The 17548-nt window shown below is 43.3% G+C and overlaps 1 protein-coding gene across 2 annotated transcripts in view; it reads right to left on the reverse strand.

Moving 5' to 3' along the window:
- Positions 1-17548, reverse strand: part of ANKDD1B (ankyrin repeat and death domain containing 1B) — a 41037-nt gene that overhangs the window by 15741 nt on the left and 7748 nt on the right. For both annotated transcript variants that reach the window (XM_073344224.2, XM_073344223.2), the window contains exons 3-8: positions 17111-17209; positions 8659-8757; positions 8460-8564; positions 7321-7419; positions 5828-5926; positions 615-713 (exon numbers count right to left, since the gene is read on the reverse strand). In XM_073344224.2, coding sequence (XP_073200325.2) covers positions 615-713; positions 5828-5926; positions 7321-7419; positions 8460-8564; positions 8659-8757; positions 17111-17209 — 600 coding nt within the window. The remainder of the gene's footprint in view (positions 1-614; positions 714-5827; positions 5927-7320; positions 7420-8459; positions 8565-8658; positions 8758-17110; positions 17210-17548) is intronic.

The following is a 17548-nucleotide window of genomic DNA, read 5'->3' on the forward strand; positions in this document are numbered from 1 at the left end:
AGCTTTCCTGAGGATCAAAACTAGTCATTTGTGCTGCAGACGAGAATTCACCCTGCTGATGAATTATCAAACACTGTAATTATTAATGGTTTCCAAGTCAAAACATATCAGAAATTCTTTCATATTTTAATATAAGCAACAGTCACTGTCTTGATTGTTATCAGCACATGCTTCTGTTCTCAATTTGCTAGGGACCAAAAGGTTCACCTCAAATTCCTACAGCGTGTGAGCCATAAAACAAATCAAACTTGGACCTAAGTCCAGGAACCAGATGTGGAAAACAGGCTTATTATTAGCTTAGTTTTATATCCTGCCAAAAATGCAGATTTTTCAATTACTTCTCTTTGTCACATTTCCAAGCCATATGTTGTATTACTGCACATACATTAAATAAAAAGCTCCAACACAATACAATGTAAAATAAATCTATTTTTCCTTTTCTTTTTCCATATCGTTTTTCAAATATTAAAAGTTCTCCATATTCTTGAGTAATACCCTATTAAACAATATAAGTCACATTTGCCTATTTGCCACATAGAGAACAGACAGGATGTGGATCTTTGTAGAGTCTATGATGTCCTGATAATATGCCAGAGGGAATATTAAGTCCGTACTTTATTTGAAATGTTGATGTCACTTCCTGCTTCCAGTAACAGCTCAGCACATTTTTCATGACCTCCTTCAACAGCCAAATAAAATGGTGTTTCTCCATTCTGGCCCAACACAATGAAAGAGAAAAATGTTTGTTCAAATTCAAAAACTGTGCAATTGTAAAGCTGATTTATTACACCATGATATTTGGTACAGGTGGTATGCAAGCTTAACCAGACTGATACAGTGTAAAGGGAAAATAAGATTTGGTCACAAATGTCAATAGAGTAAAAGCTTTGCTATCCAGCATGTTGGGGCAATGGGGGTGCCAGTTAGTCAAAAATTCAAGTTAACAAAGAGGGAGTGTGGGTGCAGGAGGGGTCTCGGGGCAGGGGACCGGGGTACGGGGTGCTGGATCCGGGCAGCACTCACATCAGGCGGCTCCCCACAAGCGGCAACATGTCCTTAATGCTCCTAGGCAGAGGCACGGCCAGGCGGTTCTGCGCGCTGCCTCCACCTGTGGATGCCGACTCCGCAGCTCCCATTGGCTGTGGCTCCTGGGCAATGGGAGCTGCAGAACCAGCGCTCGGAGCAGGAGCAGCACAAGGAACCTCCCTGGCTGTTCCTCTGCCTAGGAGCAGCAGGGACATGTCGCTGATTCCGGAGAGCCACACAGCCAGGTAGGGAGCCAGCTGGCCCTGCACCAACCGGACTCTATTGAAGATCAGAAATGCAGGTTATAAAGCTTTCTAGTTGGTAAAGTGCTGGATAACACAGCTTTTACTAAAAAAAAGAAAAGGAGAACTTGTGGCACCTTAGAGACTAACAAATTTATCTGAGCATAAGCTTTCATGAGCTACAGCTCACTTCATCGGATGAATGCAGTGGAAAATACAGTGAGCTATTACCAGCAGGAGAATGGGGCGGGAAAAATCCTTTTGTAGTGATAATCAAGGTGGGTCATTTCCAGCAGACGACGAGAACGTGTGAGGAACAGCGGGGGTGGGGGTGGGGGAATAAACACGGGAAAATAGTTTTACTTTGTGTACCAACACTACAAAAAGAAGGATTCTGGGTGGACTCTTCCTGAAGGTCGAAACAACAGACTGGACTTCTACATAGAGTGCTTCCGCTGATGTGCATGGGCTGAAATTGTGGAAAAGCAGCATCACTTTCCCCATAATCTCAGCCGTGCAGAACACAATGCCATCCACAGCCTCAGAAACAACTCTGACATCATAATCAAAAAGGCTGACAAAGGAGGTGCTGTCGTCATCATGAATAGGTCGGAATATGAACAAGAGGCTTCTAGGCAGCTCTCCAATACCACATTCTACAAGCCTCTGATCCCACTGCGGGTTACCAAAAGAAACTATACCATCTGCTCAAGAAACTCCCTGAAAAAGCACAAGAACAAATCCGCACAGACACACCCCTGGGAACCCCGACCTGGGATATTCTATCTACTACCCAAGATCCATAAACCTGGAAATCCTGGATGCCCCATCATCTCAGGCATTGGCACCCTGACAGCAGGATTATCTGGCTATGTAGACTCCCTCCTCAAGCCCTACGCTACCAGCACTCCCAGCTATCTTCGAGACACCACTGACTTCCTGAAGGAACTACAATCCATCGGTTTCAGAGTAACAGCCATCTTAGTCTGTATTCGGAAAAAGAAAAGGAGTACTTGTGGCACGTTAGAGACTAACCAATTTATTTGAGCATAAGCTTTCGTGAGCTACAGCTCACTTCATCGTATGCATACTGTGGAAAGTGTGGAAGATCTTTTTATACACACAAAGCATGAAAAATACCTCCCCCCACCCCACTCTCCTGCTGGTAATAGCTTATCTAAAGTGATCACTCTCCTTACAATGTGTATGATAATCAAGTTGGGCCTTCTCCCCACCTCCCCCCCCCACACACAAACCCACTCTCCTGCTGTGTGTGGTTTGTGTGTGTGTGGGGAGGGGAGAAAACCTGGATTTGTGCTGGAAATGGCCCAACTTGATTATCATACACATTGTAAGGAGAGTGATCACTTTAGATAAGCTATTACCAGCAGGAGAGTGGGGTTGGGGGAGGTATTTTTCATGCTTTGTGTGTATAAAAAGATCTTCCACACTTTCCACAGTATGCATCCGATGAAGTGAGCTGTAGCTCACGAAAGCTTATGCTCAAATAAATTGGTTAGTCTCTAACGTGCCACAAGTACTCCTTTTCTTTTTACAATCCATCGGTGATCTTCCTGAAAACACCATCCTGGCCACTATGGATGTAGAAGCCCTCTACACCAACATTCCACACAAAGATGGACTACAAGCTGTCAGGAACAGTATCCCTGATAATGTCACGGCAAACCTGGTGGCTGAACTTTGTGACTTTGTCCTCACCCATAACTATTTCACATTTGGGGACAATGTATACCTTCAAATCAGCGGCACAGCTATGCGTACCCACATGGCCCCACAGTATGCCAACATTTTTATGGCTTCCTCAGCTCTCGTCCCCTAATGCCCCTACTCTACTTATGCTACATTGATGACATCTTCATCATCTGAACCCATGGAAAAGAAGCCCTTGAGGAATCCCACCATGATTTCAACAATTTCCATCCCACCATCAACCTCAGCCTGGACCAGTCCACACAAGAGATCCACTTCCTGGACACTACAGTGCTAATAAGCGATGGTCACATAAATAACACCCTATACCGGAAACCTACTGACCGCTATTCCTACTTACATGCCTCCAGCTTTCATCCAGACCACACCACACGATCCATTGTCTACAGCCAAGCTCTACGATACAACCACATTTGCTCCAACCCCTCAGACAGAGACAAATACCTACAAGATCTCTATCAAGCGTTCTTACAACTACAATACCCACCTGCTGAAGTGAAGAAACAGATTGATAGAGCCAGAAGAGTTCCCAGAAGTTACCTACTACAGGACAGGCCCAACAAAGAAAACAACAGAACACCAACTAAACGCCAATGCATCATCAAGGATCTACAACCTATCCTGAAGGACGACCCATCACTCTCACAGATCTTGGGAGACAGGCCAGTCCTTGCCTACAGACAGCCCCCCAACCTGAAGCAAATACTCACCAGCAACCACACACCACACAACAAAACCACTAGCCCAGGAACCTATCCTTGCAACAATGCCCGTTGCCAACTGTGTCCACATATCTATTCAGGGGACACCATCATAGGGCCTAATCACATCAGCCACACTATCAGAGGCTCGTTCACCTACACATCTACCAATGCGATACATGCCATCGTGTGCCAGCAATGCCCCTCTGCCATGTACATTGGCCAAACTAGACCGTCTCTATGTAAAAGAATAAATGGACACAAATCAGATGTCAAGAATTATAACATTCAAAAACCAGTCGGAGAACACTTCAGTCTCTCTGGTCACTCGATTACAGACGTAAAAGTGGCAATTCTTCAACAAAAAAACTTCAAAAACAGACTCCAATGAGAGACTGCTGAATTGGAATTAATTTGCAAACTGGACACCATTAACTTAGGCTTGAATAAAGACTGGGCATGGATGTTTCATTACACAAAGTAGAACTATTTCCCCATGTTTATCTCCCCCCCTCCCGGTGTTCCTCACATGTTCTTGTCAACTGCTGGAAATGGCCCACCTTGATTATCATTACAAAAGGTGTTTTTTCTCTCCTGCTGTTATCTGATCACTCTCGTTACAGTGTGTATGGTAACACCCATCGTTTCATGTTCTCTGTGTATATAAAATCTCCCCACTGTATTTTCCATTGCATGCATCCAATGAAGTGAGCTATAGCTCACAAAAACTTATGCTCAAATAAATTTGTTAGTCTCTAAGGTGCCACAAGTCCTCCTTTTCTTTTTGCGCATACAGACTAACACGGCTGCTACTCTGAAACAGCTTTTACTGTAATCTGAATAATTCAATATTAGCATTCAGATACAATGGTAATTAACAACAAACATTTCTAACACAAATTTATCCTTTACCTAATGTGTCAAAAATATAGACAAGCTACTACTTAATATTTTTAATGCGTTCTTGTGTTTAAAAAAAAAAAAACCTGTGCTAATACAGTGTTACAACAGCTTGCAATGACTGACTCCTATAGTAAAACATTATCATTACTGTGTGACCCATCAAGCACAGATCACAAATGCCAGCAACTATAGTTTTGGCTAATCCAGCTTCATGAGTTTGTAAGTCCTTGATTTTGGCACCAGTTAAAAAGAGCAGTAATCCTCAGGACACGATTACATTAAACCACCACTACCACCACCACCAAGCCTTAGTGGGTCTTTAAAATAAAACTACATTCTGCTCTTTTATGGACTACCTATGCTTATTTCAAATCACCGCATTCACTGCGGTATTAAAAATTTCTAGCTCTATTGCGCCTGAACTCTGGGTGATTTTTTTTATTGTTTTTAGTAAATTTAGTGTTTGTGAAAGGCACCACCCTGACAACCGTGGAGGCGGAAGTTCTCTATCTATCCACAGAACACAGCAGGTAAATACAACCCAGAGAGCAGCACTCCACTCACAGTACTCTGCCAACGGAATTCAGCTTTGGGCTATGCTTGAAAGTTAGGTTGACACCCTTAACTTGTGGAAAAACACCCCCACTCCCCTGCCCCGCTCCCAGCCAACCTAGCTATGTCAATCTTACCCCAAGCGTAGACACAGCTATGCTGCTAGAAGAATGCTTCCATCAACCTACCTACTGTGGTTTGGGGAGGTGGTATTCCACATCAGAAGGGACCACTTCTAGGAGTGAAGCCTCTGTGTCTGTTTAGTCTATGACCTCTCCACTGAGACTACAACATGGAGTTCAAGCTGTCAGAGAGTTTTCTGTGATGCACATTCCATTAGGAATTGGACTGATCCAACCAATTCATTTCAGATGCACCACAAATTGGCCAACAGATAGCGTCTTTCAGACACTACTGACCTGGGTTGGATTCCAATCAGAAAACTTGAGAAAGACTATAGCTTACTAGTCATTCCTCTTTAACGGAGCTCTAGGTCTAAAGGGATCTTGGTGGATTCAAGCTTTGTGCTGATTAGCTTGACCACCACAGAAATGAGATTCCATTTACAGATATTTGTAGGTTCTGGGTATTTTTTTTAAAACTTTGTTTTCACTTTGTCTTGCACCTTTTACCTTTATTCTTTATCTCCCTCTGCAGCTTCTGTGTCCTTACCTGATTGAGTTCATTTATTTCTTCCCATTGATTTAGCAGAACTTCTAGCACCTCGCAGTGACCATTTTTAGCAGCTAGATGCACTGCTGTGTTTCCCTCCTGTAAATGAAAACAGCCAGAAACATACTGTAAACCCCAAATTAAGTAGAACATGCTGCAATTAATAAAAACAACCACCTACGGACTGTGGACAAGTACTTTAACACAAGGTCCTATGGTCTCTTCCTCCAGCACGTACAGAAGGGATGCAAACCTAGTGAAACCACCTCCTCATGTGACAGACAGGAAAGAAGCAGCTTTACAGAATGTTCTGACATAGCCCTAATTCTAAGGAAGTCCTTCCATGTGTACACAGAGGAAGCCATGCTAACAAGAGGGAAAGGAGCTCTGAGGATTTAATGGATGTCTCAATATCTTTTCAATTTCCCTCCACTTCTCAGGACATCTGAGGTAAAGGCCTGAAATTCTTACCTATTCTACCAGGGGACAAACCCCCATTCCCCGCATGGACAATTCGGAAGAAAATCCATGAAGTAAATCTTGGAACTGCCAGTGAGTTTTTTCCATAGGTTTCTCCATGGAAGGGGACTGGGCTAGCCCACAGTCCCTTGAAAAACAATGTAAAGATTAAGGGCCAAAACCTGATCTTGTGTAATTAGGCATAGCTTAATTGAAGTCAGTGTAGTCGTCTTCCCCCTGCTGACACCATCCCCTACTATATAAAATTAAAAAAAGGAAAACAACTAAAAGCAGCTCACAGAGCTAACATGGCATTGGCCACCCATCACCCTGCTTGCATGTTATATACAGCCTTCTCCTCCCTCACCATTATGGCATTTTCTGTTTGGAATGTAAGCTAATGGATACTTATCTATCCAAAGTACTCATAGGGCCCCCATTTCCATAGTATCTGAGGTAGGGGAGTGTTGTTACCCCATTTTACAGATGGGCAACTGAGGCATAAGGAGACTAAGAGCCAGATATTTAAAGTTGTTTGGGCACCTAAAAGGTGCAGACAGTCACCCGGTGGTTTCCAAAAGTTACATCAATGGGAGTTACACTCCTAGACATCTCTGCAGCATTAGGTACCTAAATGCCTTGAAAATCTGGCCCTGTGGGACCTGCCTAAGGTCACACAGGAAGTCTGCAGCAGAGCACGGAACTGAACCCAAGTTTCCCAAGTCCTAGGCTACGCACTAGACCGTCCTTCCTCTCCAAGCATTAGAAAGCTTAACTTCAGATTGCATCACATGTCCTACTAATATGCATACAAAACCTTGCTGGCAATAATTACTGACAGCTCCACTATTCTCTCTGGATTACTGAAAATCACTGTGCTCGTCTGTCTACATTTTGTATACCACATCCAGTACCATGATATCCGAATACTGTGTATGCGTTTATGACCTTTAGTTACACAAGTAACTACACTGGGGACAGTTATGACTCTTAAGCACACTTTATCTGGATTTGTATGGAAAGGGGAGGCTTACCTTGTCTTTTTCAGAGGTGAACAGCTTGAGAGAAATCAGACTGTATATCATTTCAACATGGCCTTTTTCAGCTGCCAGAAGAAATGCCCTTTTACCTTTCTAATAGGAAATAATCAAATAAAAAGTCACTCTGTTGCAGAAAGTTCACCAATTATTAGAAAAGCCAGGTCATATGTAGGTGCACATATATTGTGAATAAATATCTACATGTCATATGCACAGGTAAACAAAAAACTGGAGTCTAGATCCACCCATGAAGGGGAAAAAGAAGTAAAATGCCTTCAGTGTAAAATCTGGATTAAATACTTTAAAGAAAACATTTGTAAACTGACCAGAAATCCTGAAATAACAACACTAGAAACAGAAGCTGTTCTTCAAATATTTAATATTTAGCTATTACATCTTCCTGAGATGCAAATATTGGTTGGAAAGATTATTTCACTACTGTTTGTAAATCATTTGAGCTCCTCAGAAAGAGGCACTCTAAAAGTCCAAAAAATTATTATTTTTCTTATATGCTGTATGTGACCAGAATTTTGAAAACAGAGCCAGCTCTAGATACCTCTGAAATCAAGAGGGGTGGAGAAGGTGGAGAGGGAATTAGAGAATTTTTATTCATCTTAACCCACCATAGTATTTACAACTGAGTCCTAGCAAACTCTCCTGAAACAATACTGTGGGAATTGCCTTTCCAGATCAGGCCATCTAGCCAGCCACCAATGGGATGGATAGATGCTTCAGAGCGAGATGCATAAAACTCCAAAACAGACAATTATGGAATAACCTGCCCAAAGATACCTCAGTGCAAACTGAGGGTGCTTAGAACCTTGCACAATCAGATTATTATGGCCCACTAGCTTCAAAGGAAGATGTGGGAGTTCAGCACCTGACATGATCAGATCCTAGACGACTACATTCTCGTGTGCAAAGATAAAAATACACCACTTGGCTAGGTAAGCCCGCAATGTGGGATCCTGACACAGCAAGGCAAAGGGCTAATCAGAAAAAGTTCAGGTCTGTCCCTGACACTCCAGAAAATCCAAGGAGTCTCTGTGTGATGTAGGTCATATTGTACTTCACTTCACAATGTGAAGGAAACAAGCCCCTATACTTTGTAAGTAACTAGACACATACTGTACCTCATCTTGCTTGTTTAGGTCCTTTAGCTGAAGTTCCTGGAGAAGATAATCCACTATGTCAACGTTATTGTTCAGAGCTGCAAAATGCAGGACATTCCTTCCCTCCTAAGGAAAACACAAGCCAGTTCTATAAGATTACATTACACTTCTTCTCAAGATGAATATGTTTAGTGTTGGTTTAAATTTGTCATCAACAAACCTGGTTTGTAGCCTTTTGGTCAGCACCTGCTTTAACTAACATTCGCATTATGTCTAGGTTTCCAGACCAAGCTGCAAGATGAATCGCCATCAACCCGTGCTTAAAATAAAATGAAAAAGGCAAACATTACCATTAAAATATCCCAGACTACTATTCAAATTGCACTATATGATCTTATATGATTAATGTGCTGAGCTGACTCAATGACACAGGCTCTAGGGCACCCCTGTTAACACTATTCCCAGACACTAAGGGACTAACTGTGAATAACATAGCCATAATTTTTCCAGGTGAATAAAAGTTACCTCCTTTCATTTTCATTCCTTTGTCCTGCATTTTTTCATCTCTGATAAACCTCTTTGGGCTCTCTCTCTCTCTCTTTGAGCCTCCTCCTCAACTCCCACCAAAGGAATACACATCAGGAGCTCTTAATCTCTCTATCTCTGCACCATTCTCATAGGTATTCTGTCTCTTGTCCTCCTTGGATCCCCCATCTCTCTTCCTTTATTAGCATTATTATTATTTATACTGGAGCCTCAATCAAGGACAAGGACCCATTGTTCTAGGTGCTGGACAGACACACAACAAAATGACAGCCCCTGCCACAAAGAGTTTATAATCTAAGTATAAAACAAGACACAACTGATGGATACAGACAGTCGGGGGAGTATGGAGAAACAATAAGGCAATTGCTTAATGGCTATGTCCTGCCACCAACCTTTCTCTGTTCAGTCCTACCCCTTGTTCCCTGTCACAATCCCACTCCATCTCCTCTCTGCAAAGCAAACCTGGCTACTTGTTCCTCAGTCTGTGATCCTAGTTCTCTGAAGTCAGTGAGAATAAAGGCAAGCAGGCTACAGAAGAGGATTGTTAAAGTCCTCCAGAGCCATACAGCCAAGGAACTAAGAGATTAAACAAGCCTGTTTCAGCAATACAGGTGAATATGACACAGGAACAATCAGAATCAAGGGATCTACTGTGGAGACCTCTGGACTCAGAATTTTGACCAGATGTGTGTAGCAATTTGCTATTATACTGATGCTCCCCCTGCCATAGGGATATAATCACGTTGTATGAAGGATCACCACCAAATTGAAAATCACATTTCTATCTGAAAATGTTGTACCTGCCTTTGTTACAGTTGATATTAAAAAGGCGAGCGTAGAAATTAGAGAAAAGCAATTATTTTATCCTATTTATTCCCCAGTTGTCAACTTAGTACATTTGCGTATAGTTAGTTTCACTATATTGTTGATGGTACACCCTCTCCACTAGAGTCTACAATAGGATGCGGGGACTATGTCTTCATGTGTGTTGGTACAGCATTCAGCATAATAGGTTTTGATTGTGACTGGGGCCTCGGGGTGCTACTGTAATATAAATATTAAACAACAATGAACAGCAGCAACAGAGCTGAAAGTGAATGTGGAACAAGCATCACCCACCGTACACACGTAAAGAAAGGGGGTAGACGGGTGGGATTGTGGCTCACAAAGACCTTTCTAAACAAACATGGGAGCAGAAGAAAGCTTAATTTTTTTTAAAAGGAGTTTTTACAAACCTCACAATTTCACACCATACTATTCAAAAGGAGCTCGGTTAGAATACAGGATTACATAAGAACGGCCATACTGTGTCAGACCAAAGGTCCATCTAGCCCAGTATCCTGTCTTCCAACAGTGGCCAATGCCAGGTGCTCCAGAGGGAATGAACAGAACAGGGAATCATCAAGTGATCCATCCCCTGTTGCCCATTCCCAGCTTCTGGCAAACAGAGGTTAGGGACATTATCCCTGCTTTAAAAAAAAAAAAAAAAAAAAAAAAAGACACTTTAATCATAAAAGTCCCCATCTTTGCAAAATGCGTGCACGTGCTTGACTTCAGCAGGATTACCTGCATGCTCAGAGTTAAACATGTGATTAAATGTTTGCAAGATGGAGTCCTTAAAGTGTGTCTTTAGTCATTTCTGGAATCTACCTCTCTGAACACAGCTGTATTTTAGAGGTGGCTGGTGTAATGTGAGAAATGTTAAACTGCCTGCGGCATTATTCCCCCCACCTGCAATAATACTTTCTAGATGTTGTAATTCCAGGAATTAAGCCAGAACACACTGTCATCTCCACAGACATAGTATTAGACATTATTTCCATAGTGGACTAGTAAGTAGAATAAAAAGGAAAAATGCTTTTAAATATATCATTTTTAACAGGTAAGCTGAAAAATGAAGAACAATATTATGTTTATTTCCGAGGTTTTAATTCCCCCCCCCCAACTTAAATTTTGTACAAACAATGATTTTTAAGAACACCTTGGACCTTACTGTTATTTATTTGGAATTTTATTTACTTGGAATAGAATGAAGATGAAATTCATACCAGATTCAGAAACAAAGTCAGAATGTTTGATATATCATAGCATTTCTTATTAATTGCAAGTTACAACTGACTGCCAAAGAGTGTATGAGTTATCTGCAAGCGCATTACATTATATAGATTTTAAATTTCAATTAATAACGATGGGGAAAATATTTCCATAGGGTTTTCAGTGGAGGGAGAACTAGGGGATTACCAACATTTACTAATTAAATTAATTAAAACCTAATCCTTCCAAGCCTAGTTATAATCAGAACAAGACACTGAGGGGCATGTTTAATGAGGCAACTAGCATACACCTTTGTAATTCTACAGCCTTATGATGCACCCAAAAATGTTAATGATCCCATAAAATTATTTTATTGCTTAAATATACTTTTAAAAAAGCTCAGAGAGAATATTGGAAATAGTTTACCACTGACGATAGCTTAATACAGTTTAGATATAAGTTATACAAATACAGAAGATACAAACTTGGAATTAATATACATTACAATTATATGTATTAGGGATTATCTTCAAGAACTCATGGAGGACAGGTGAGGTCCCAGAAGACTGGAAATGAGCAAACATAGCACCTATCTTCAAAAAGGGGAACAAAGAGGACCTGGGAAATTATAGACCAGTCAGCCTAACTCCAACATATGGGAAGATACTGGAACCAATTATTAAAAAAATCAGTCTGTAAACACCTAGAGGATTTTAAGGATTAAGCAAGGACAACTCATGCCAAACCAACCTAATTTCCTTCTTTGTCAGGTTTGGCCTAGTGAATGGCAGACGGAGTTGTAGATGTGGTATATCTGATTTACTAAGGCTTTTGACACAGTCCCACATGACATTCTCATAAACAAACTAGGGAAATGTGGTTCAGGTGAAGTTACTATACGGTAGGTGCACAACTGGTTGAAAGACTGTACTCAGTGAGTACTTATTAATGGTTCACTGCCAAACTGGGAGAATGTATCTAGTTGGGTCCTGCAAACGTACATCCTGGGTCCAGTATTATCGATATAACCCTATTACCCTAGATCATAGCTAGCTTGAGTACAGCAGCAGTGTAGCTGCAGCAGCAAGGGTGGTGGCACAGGCTAGCCTCCCGAGTACAACCCTACCCAGGGTATACCCTTAAGCGGCTAGTCCGTGTCACTGCAGCTACCCTGCAATTGTTACTCCAGCTAGTTGTGATCTAGCTAGTTCAAAGCTGACTTAGGCACATCTACATGTGCTGCAATCACACCTCATGACTGCAGTATAGGCAGTCCCTTAGTCATTGTTATGGAGGACTATTGTTCAAAGCCAGCTGTCCACCACTTATAAAATTGAATGTATTACAGCTGTAGTCATTTTAGAACTTTTCATATTAATCATACATGCGGCTTTCAGCTTGTCAGACAAAAAAAGGTACAATCACATGGCTAATTCGCTATGAACATTTTGGGTTCAGAATGATAAGACTTACTTAACTGTCTTTCCTGATGGTATAAATCAGGGGTCGGCAACCTTTCAGAAGTGGGGTGCCGAGTCTTCATTTATTAATTTAAGGTTTTGCGTGTCAGTAATACATTTTAACATTTTTAGAAGGTCTCTCTCTAAGTCTATATATAATATAACTAAACTATTGTCATATGGAAAGTAAACAAAGTTTTCAAAATGTTTAAGAAACTTCATGTAAAATTAAACTAAAATGCTGATCTTACCCAGCTCAGCCCATTGCCAGCCTGGGCTTCCGTTCACCTAGGCCGGCAGCAGGCTGAGCGGGACCTGCGGTTGGGACCCCAGACTGGCAGTGGGCTAAGCGGCTCTTGCCAGCCAGGGTCCCAGCTGCCAGCCCTGCTCAGCCCGCTGCCCGTCTGGGATCTCAGCCCTGCTCACATAGAGGGGTACCTACCTTCTCCCTGGTTCTAGCCATTCTCTTCCTCTCTCTCTGCACTGAGCTGAGGGTGGGAGTGCACTGAGCACAGGGCTGGGGGTGAAGGAGCAGGCTTCTGGGGGTTGGGATGGAGGGTCTGGCCAGGAGCTAGAATGAGGGAGGGGACTCAGGGTTGGGGCAGGAGGTTTGGGGGTGGAGTGCTTACCTGGGCAGCTCCCATTTGGTGCGAGGGGTGCAGGTGGGAATGTGGGGGGTGAGTGAGTGTGCGCAGGTGCTCCCATTTGGTGCTCAGGGTGGGGGTGGGAATGTAGGGGGTGTAAGAGTCAGGGCATGGGGTGTGGGGGGTGCAGGGGTCAGGGCATAGTGCTGGGTGTGAGGGGAGTGCAAGGGTCAGGGCAGAGGGCTGGGTGTGGGTCGGGGGGTGCAGGTGTCAGGGCAGAGGGCTGGGTGTGGGGGTTGGTGGTGTAGGGGTCAGGGCAGAGGGCTGAGGGTGTTGGCTAGGATCCTGGGGATGCTCCCACCTCCCTGCCCAGAGCGGCTCACGGCAGGGGGCTGGAGGGGATATGCTCTGATTCCACCTCCCTTTCCCAAGGCCCCGCTCCTGCCTTTTCTCTGCCTCCTCCCCTCCCCGGAGCAGTGAGCGGGCTGCGGCTCCACTTCTCCCCCTCCCTCGCAAGGGCCATCAGCTGATCGGCGGCAGGGAGGGAGAGGAGGGGGGTAGGGGCAGGAACCCAGCACGCTGGGGGAAGAAGCAGGGGAGACGGGAGCTTCTTCACCCTGCCTCCGTGGGGGCCGGGCGGAGAAGAGTGGGCCGGGGCAGGCAGGATTTTTAATGGCATGCTGTTGCCTGCCGGGGTCCCAGCCGCCAGCCCACTCAGCCTGCTGCTGGCCTGGGTTTGGCAGCCAACACCATAGGTTGCCGACCCCTGCTATAAATATTTAAGTTTCTAAATGGTAACTCTGTTTAGTTTCCCAGCCCTGCTTGCAAGTGATTCACAATAAGGAAATCTCTGAGCTGTAGTACAAGTCAAAGACTATGGGATGTACAAAAGTTAACTCAGTTGCAGACCCTGGCAGCAGTGGACAATATTGCTCAGGTGATTTCAGCTCTACCTTTCAAAAAGATCCCTGCAGGTGGTCTAGGTTAATTGCTCCACCATGCTAAAGTCTCTTCCTCATGGGGCTCTGCAGGATTCTGTTCTGTCTCACCTCTCCTGTACTGTAGATATGCCGACTGGGAGAGACAGTTTGGGAGGCACAGATATCAGTATGCAGAGGACACTGAGCACCAGGTCTCTCTCTCACTGAGCCCAAAGGCTACATTATCTTTGTTTTTCCAGTGCCTGGCCAAGGTAGGGGGTTTGGAGTAGAGCGAACTGGCCAAAACTCAAACCAGACAGGACGGAAGGGATATTGGTTGATTGGAGGAGAGCATCTGAAGGACATGGTAGGGATAGCGTCTGCCTCCTTAACTGAGCTGGTGTTTATCCAAGCCTTTGTCAAAGAGGTACACAATTTAGAGGTCCTTCTGGAGCCTCATTTGCTCTGGAGTCCCAGGTGGACTTGTTGGCACACGTGACTTTTTCCATCAACATCTCACACAAACTGTTTCTCTTGAATGAAGACCTTATAACAGTTATTCATGCCTTTCGACCTCCACTGGAACACTGTATAACACTGCACATGGGGCTACTCTTTAAAGACCACTCAGAAGCCATAGCTGGAGCACAGTGCGATATTAGCGATGGGAAGCACCAATTTGCGCTGGCTCTTTGTTCACTTCCGAGTGTTTCTATTGTTCTTTATATATAGCTTTAATTAAATATAGCTGCTTTCACATGCCCCAGTGCCTAAAGCTACAAGGATAGTTGTGATAAATCCACTTTGTAGACTGCACATACATTTTTAACCTAGGACTACAGAAGCCCAATCCTGCCTCAGTTGAAGTCCAGGGCAAAACTTCCATAGACTTCAATGGAGCAGAACGCTCTGCAGAACAAAAAGCAGTTGTATTGCCAAGGTCTGCAATAGTAACAAAAAAACAGGTGAAAGGGGGCTACAAAAGAGTGACATCTTGGCACTTTTTCCTGATCAAACTAATCACCCCATTCTTCCCCTCGCTGCCTCAATCTGGATTCCCATTTGCAACACAGAGCCAGCATTTGTGTGACGTAACACAGTAGCCCATATGCCAGGCAGCCTCCTTTCTCCCTTTGGGACACTTCACATTAAAGTATTCTACAATATCTAACATACCCTGGAACATGCCCTGCCATGGCATTTTTTTGAAGCTTATGAATATCACATACTGTGGAAGAGATAGGTCACACAAAGAAGTATTCACATATTTCACAGATAATTATTTTCCCTCCTAGCTCACAACCAGCTGTCTCATTGTGGTCTCAGGGTAACCTTGCAAGTAGCCCTTTGCCTCATTTTCCCTTTTGGCTTCTCAGTAATTCCACAGAAGCACACACTCAAGTCCATAACATAATTTATTTACCAAACACAATACAAAAGTCTCCAAGAATAGTCCATATCACCCCAGTGCAAGTAAGCCTTAAAAATCATATATCCTCTTGGTTATTCACTTTACACATACCACTTTCCAGTGTCCTCTACCACACCCAGACTCTTTGTTAGTCCTCCTCTGTTCCTCTATCAACACAGCCACCCTAACCCTCCTTCTGGGGTACAACCCCACTCTTCCCAGTGGGAACTTCCACAGCCTCTTTGCTGAGAGCCTCTTATTGTTCCTCTGGGCCCCAGCTCTCCAGCAAGGAGATACCAGCGGGTCATTTCCTCTACTTCTCTCCCTTCCTTCAGCCTCTTTGGCCCTTGGCTCCAGCCCTCTGTCGCAGAGTCAACAGGATCTCACTCTACTATTTCGCCTGCCTTTAGCGCTCTCTAGCTTGGGAATGCCAGCCAGGAATCTCCTTGTGGATCTCCTGCCTTCATCCTTTCCCAGGGAGCACCTTCTTTCTCTGATAGCTCTCATCTCCTGCTCTGTCTCCTGACTAATTCTGTCTGCTCTGATGCACTGGGTCTCATTAGACAGAGTATCCTAGGTGCTGCCCCGCCCTCTTAAGTGGCCCAACTGGGAGCACCTGGACAGGAACAGATTCACTGAGCCCCGTTCCTCTTAATGGCCCAGCCACCCTGTTAATCTCACCCGTAATCAGGATTGCACTGTAAATTCTTTTTAGCGATGGTTTAGTTTTAGTTTAGAAAAAAAAGTATAAAACAGGAGAAGTCTTGCATGAAAAGGGTATAAATATTTCTAGAATTTTCACAAAAACATCTCTAATATAATGTTTTAAGAACTCCAAAACCTCTCTACTGGGCCCTTAAACAGGAATGAGAAATTCTAGAAGGAAGGACAGAGAGTTTACACCTAAATGTCAGTTTTATTTTTTAAAAATTACACCACCTAATTATTCATAGAAATATTGTCATGAATTACAAGTCATAACTTGTAACCCAGCTGTTTGGATGTATACATTTCCCTTCAGTGTTTGTAAGTCAAACATTACAGCACTGTATTAGTTATGGGAAGACAGTTAAACAAACCGAAACAAAATTCAAAATGGCTAATCTATTTGCATCATATCCAAACAGAATGAAGTACAAAAAGTAAACAAACAGCATATCTGGTGAAAAGTGAATTGCATTTTAAAAACTCTTTCCCTTTGAAATCTGTTCACTCTTACTAACCCATAAGGAGTTTTGCTTCATTAGTATATGGGCCGAATCTCCCACTGTGCTGCAGCCACTCTGCCTCATACTGCCGGCCAAAGTGGCTCTAAAACTGACATAATCTAGCCATCCACCCCAGTGCAGGGAGTCCTTTGAGAGCATAGAGACAGCATAGTGACTACTATACTGCTCCCCTCTCAGCTGCCAGAGGAGAGGTGGTGTGCTGGAGGAAAGGGGACATGGCCAGTGGTTATCTGTTCTCCAGTGATCCCTGGTTGCTTTGTCAGCCCGTTGGGGCTACTGGTGGTGTAAATTAGAGCAGTCTAACAGCTGCTCTAATTTACAGAGAGATCCAAACTGGGACACACCCACCCCAGGATTGAGGAACTGCACTGATGGCATTAAATCACCTTTACACACACACAGATACCTCTCTTGTGCTGTGCTGTTGCAACTGTAGCAGCCAAGGATTCAGACCATGTTTTTTGATCTGACAGTAGTGGTTTGCTTACCTTATCTGCAACATCCACTCTAGCTTTGTGATGGAGAAGAAAATCCACAGTAGACACATGATTTCCTGCCACAGCAAAATGGAGAGCTGTGCGCTGCAGCTGAAATAAAACAAGCCTGGGTGGATAGGTATGTAATATAATTATTTTTATTACACAAATTATCAGGATTTCTGAATCCTCTGATCAAAACTCACCAATACACATTAATTTGCACATTCTCTAGCCAACATTTGCCATTATCTGTATTTCTGTTCCCTTGTATCTAAATTAAATATTGTGTTTAATGAAATCTAGTAGAACCAGAGTACATTAGGTATTTATGTGCCATTCTAATCCATTCACTGCAACTCACTAACGTGTCATTAACAGGGCTTTACTAAACACACATTGCTTAGAGAGAGGAGATATGCTATGCAGAAAACATTCATTTTCACAATT

This window comes from Lepidochelys kempii, chromosome 5 (assembly GCF_965140285.1).
Source record: "Lepidochelys kempii isolate rLepKem1 chromosome 5, rLepKem1.hap1, whole genome shotgun sequence".
NCBI classification, from domain to species: domain Eukaryota; kingdom Metazoa; phylum Chordata; order Testudines; family Cheloniidae; genus Lepidochelys; species Lepidochelys kempii.